The sequence below is a fragment of the Lactuca saligna genome, chromosome 5 (genome assembly GCF_052625555.1).
Source record: "Lactuca saligna cultivar CGN05327 chromosome 5, ASM5262555v1, whole genome shotgun sequence".
Classification (NCBI taxonomy): Eukaryota; Viridiplantae; Streptophyta; class Magnoliopsida; order Asterales; family Asteraceae; genus Lactuca; species Lactuca saligna.
The window spans coordinates 184,895,198-184,898,963 of NC_136421.1; the positions used below are offsets into that span (position 1 = coordinate 184,895,198).

At 34.5% G+C, this 3,766-nt stretch overlaps 1 protein-coding gene across 1 annotated transcript; it reads right to left on the bottom strand.

Moving 5' to 3' along the window:
• Positions 1-208: 208 nt before the first annotated feature.
• LOC144997799 (early nodulin-like protein 12) lies at positions 209-1,226 on the bottom strand. The gene is made up of 2 exons (XM_078957664.1): positions 974-1,226; positions 209-759 (listed from the first exon to the last, which is right to left on the bottom strand). The coding sequence occupies exons 1-2, from the start codon at positions 1,158-1,160 to the stop codon at positions 332-334; spliced, it is 615 nt and encodes a 204-aa protein (XP_078813790.1). The 5' UTR covers positions 1,161-1,226; the 3' UTR covers positions 209-331.
• Positions 1,227-3,766: the final 2,540 nt, after the last annotated feature.

Below are 3,766 nucleotides of genomic sequence, written 5' to 3' on the forward strand. Positions count from 1 at the left end.
AATATTGGCTGTTTCCAAAATATTGGCTGTTTAAAAAAAATGACCATGAGAAGAAATCGAGATATGTACACTTTTTATGCAACGGTGATGTCAAAGTACACATAAAATCCCTTGGTGCAGTAAAAATACTTTCGTTATAAGCAATTAAGAATATTAATATTCATGAATTTAAATTTAAATTATAAAGATTAAACAAAAAACATGTAACAAAACATATAAGAAAATAAATCGCGACTAGTACTTGAAACAAACCAACCACAATGCAACAAAATATATCTAGAACTTAAAATAAAAACCGTAAACTATTAAAACAAAATCTTGAAAATTTTCCTCAAACCATAGCAACAACAAACAAGGTAGCCATAACAACCATGGTGGAAATACCAATCACCCAAGCATTGGATGACGCCGTACTGGCTGTTGGAGCAGTTGCTGGAGTAATGGCCGGAGAAGGAGGAGCATTTGCAGGAGTAAGTACTGGACGTGGTAATACTTTCGGAGATGGTTTAGGAGCTTGCGAAGGAGATGGTCCACCAACCGAACCTGCATGTTTCTGCGATAAAACCTTAACCTCAAGCTTCTCACCCTTCTCGCAATTCCCATTAGCACCGCTAATGAAAAAGAAAGGTCCCGCTTCATCAAGCTTGATTTTTGTGTTACCATCATTGTACGACTTGCTGGGGTTTGATTTATTGCATTTTTTGTAGTCTTCTTCATCCACTCGTAACACTGAATCGATCTTTGAATCGTATTTAAACACTGAAATCCATTATAATAAATATAATCATTAATGGCGTTTAAAGTCTTTTCCGGAATTTAGCACTATATGATAATGAAATAAATACAAATTACGTAGTATAAGGTGAAATATCAGCTTGATCATAATACGATATCGCATTGATTACACTACTCTACCAAATATTGCTAATAACAATTGACTTTTGGATGGAAAACACGAAAGAAAAAGGATTACCAAGTGAATCTCCGATCCTAAACCGTTCTTTTTCAGCCCATTCATTCAACTCGTTAGGAGAAGTATGGATACGCCACGAATTCTTGTTTCCACCAACCAAAAACTCTGTTGCTTCGGCGCCAAAAACATTCATCGAGAACAATATCAGACAAGTAGTCAAACACAAAAACAAAGATTTCGAACTCATTTTGCCAAAATAATAATACTAATGGAAGATCGAAGATGAGGAATGAAACCAAAAAAAATTCTGAGATTGATTTTTTCCACGTATGGTTTTGCAAGTGGTAACGCTCCAATTTATAGAAGTTAGATTAGGTGCTAGGGTTTGGAGAATGACCAAGCTGTCAATTGCCACGTCATAGTCGTAGGGTTTGAGTGAGTACTAGCCGTTTGAAAATTGAGGATATTTCGTAGTTGATAATTATCTTTGTAATTCGAATTTGAAGAAACAATTGATAAGGAAGATGGATTAAGCCGTTTCATTATCAAGGTATTTATTTTAATTGATAATTAAAGGTTAAATCATTATTAAAGGTATTTATTTTAATTAAAGGTTCAAAAAAACTTAAAGGTTAAATAAATAGTAATAGTAATAAATCATTAAATGGACATAAATTTGGTCATATCGCAATAAATTGATGGGATATTACTTTTAATGCAAAATTAAAATTGTTTTGACTTTTATTTTATTTTATTTTTTCTTTTAAGGATATTTGGTTTTATTTTTGTATTACAATTACAATCAGTAGAATTGAAGTTTCTCAATTACTTTCTTTACTAGTGATTTTAAATTTGTTATGAACTAGGAAGTGCCCGTTTTGTGGGGTTAGAAGGTGTAAAACATACAATCACAAATGCACTTAGATACATATTACAAACACACATCACATACACATACTGTTTTAACCATTTGAAAGTGTTTTCTGTTGTTTTGACCATTTTGCCTCAATGAGAACCATCAACGCTTCCGTAAGCATTATTCTCCCATAATCAAGTTCGTTATCTCTACATTTCCAACAATCCAACACCATTCAAACTACTTAATCCTAATCGAGTGACGAGTGAGTAAGAAGTTTTGATGCAAGCATCTTTAGATACAACCCATCAACTACTCCATACTCTTCAAACATTATGTCAGATTCCTAACATAAAAGTTTTAAATTAGAATCATGAAATGTGAAATTATTACAATTTACAATGACTTATGATCAAGATGTATACATAAAACATAAGTACCATCAAATCGACATAAAAAATCTAAGGACGAAAAAAACTTTTAGTTAACAGCAGATTAGAAGCATATATGATTCCAATTTCCCTGTGAATTGCCTCTGTGCTACAATCGCAGCCAAATAAGCAAATATAATGTTATTTTCTTTTCCACTGCACAACATAAAAAGAAAAGAAAATAATTTCCATAAGGGTAAAGACTTAACATAAAGTAGACGTGATTTTACTTGACGATTTTGTCACGATTTCATAATTAATAGTAAAATTTCATTTTACCTCAATATTGTCCCTACGCTTTCATCTTACCATGGTTACCATCTGTAACGTTCATAAAATTCTTGAAAATATTAAACATTGTAAACAAACCCAAAACCATCATTTGTTTACACGTTGTTTTCAAAATAAAGTTCACATCATAGAAATCCCAAAATCGTAAAACAAAACGAGAGGAGGTGCACAATCACGCATTCGCCTTCCCGCGATCCTTTGAGGTACCTGAAACACAATCTAAAACAGTAAGTCGAAAGCTCAGTGAGTTTTCCTCAAAATACCACCGCAACACATAATCATAGATATCATAACAATATCATGCATACAAAACCTTCAACATGTCCAAACAGCCGCACCAAGCCTTCAACATGTCTGGATCGTTCTACAGGCCTTCAGCCTGACTGGTCCACCTTATAGGCCTTCAGCCTATCAGGGTCGCCCTGGGTCTGTTGACCTTAAACACAAAGCAGGACCATCTCAACTCAACCACACACATGTCGACATATACATAACTTATAAACATATAATCAATCAACAGACAAGCACAAACCTTACAGATCAATAAGCATAACATTATCCTATCTACCAGGATATAGATCTAACAAATCACTATAATACTCAATCATGCAATAAACAATATGCCCATCCCAAAAGGGTCGGCCTTGGTTCCTTCTATCCAACAAGTATAGTAAGGAACACACACCTCTCAAGTAGTGCAAAACTGATAAGGTCTAACTCCAAATCTTAGCTCCCGACTCAAATGCCTATTACCATCATGTGACCAATTCCATAAAAGCCCCAAAATACCCAAGATGCCCTTAAAAGTCAAACTTGGTCAATCATAGTCAAAGTCAAGTCAACGGTCAAGGTCAAAAGTCCATGTTGACCCAACTCGTCGAGTGCACCAATAAAGTCGCCGAGTTTCTCCAACAATTCTGGATCGGGACAAATCAAACCAACACGCCGAGTTTGACCAACAACTCGCCGTGTTAGTTCAATTTTTAGCAGTTTAATACACTAAGCCCTTTTTATCAAATCTAAGGCTTCAAAACACATATTTGATATGTTGGAGCTAGAAAACCACATAAAGTTGTAAACTTTACATCTATGCATGCCAAAATAAGCTCTAGAACTCAATAAAGGCTTAATAAAGGACTTAATGAATGAATGGTGCCTACAGCTCACTAAAGCTTACAACTCTAAGCCAAATAGGGCCACAAAAAGGCCAGGTCTAATGTGACAACCCATGAACTACTCAATTCCTTGAATAATCCGCCAATGACCCAAAAATCA

Bases quoted from the DNA above. Each gene is read 5' to 3' on its own strand.
- LOC144997799 (XM_078957664.1), bottom strand. From the start codon at position 1,160: ATGAGTTCGAAATCTTTGTTTTTGTGTTTGACTACTTGTCTGATATTG. The intron at 760-973 runs GTAATCCTTTTT...AATGGATTTCAG, and splicing joins TAGGATCGGAGATTCACTTG to TGTTTAAATACGATTCAAAG.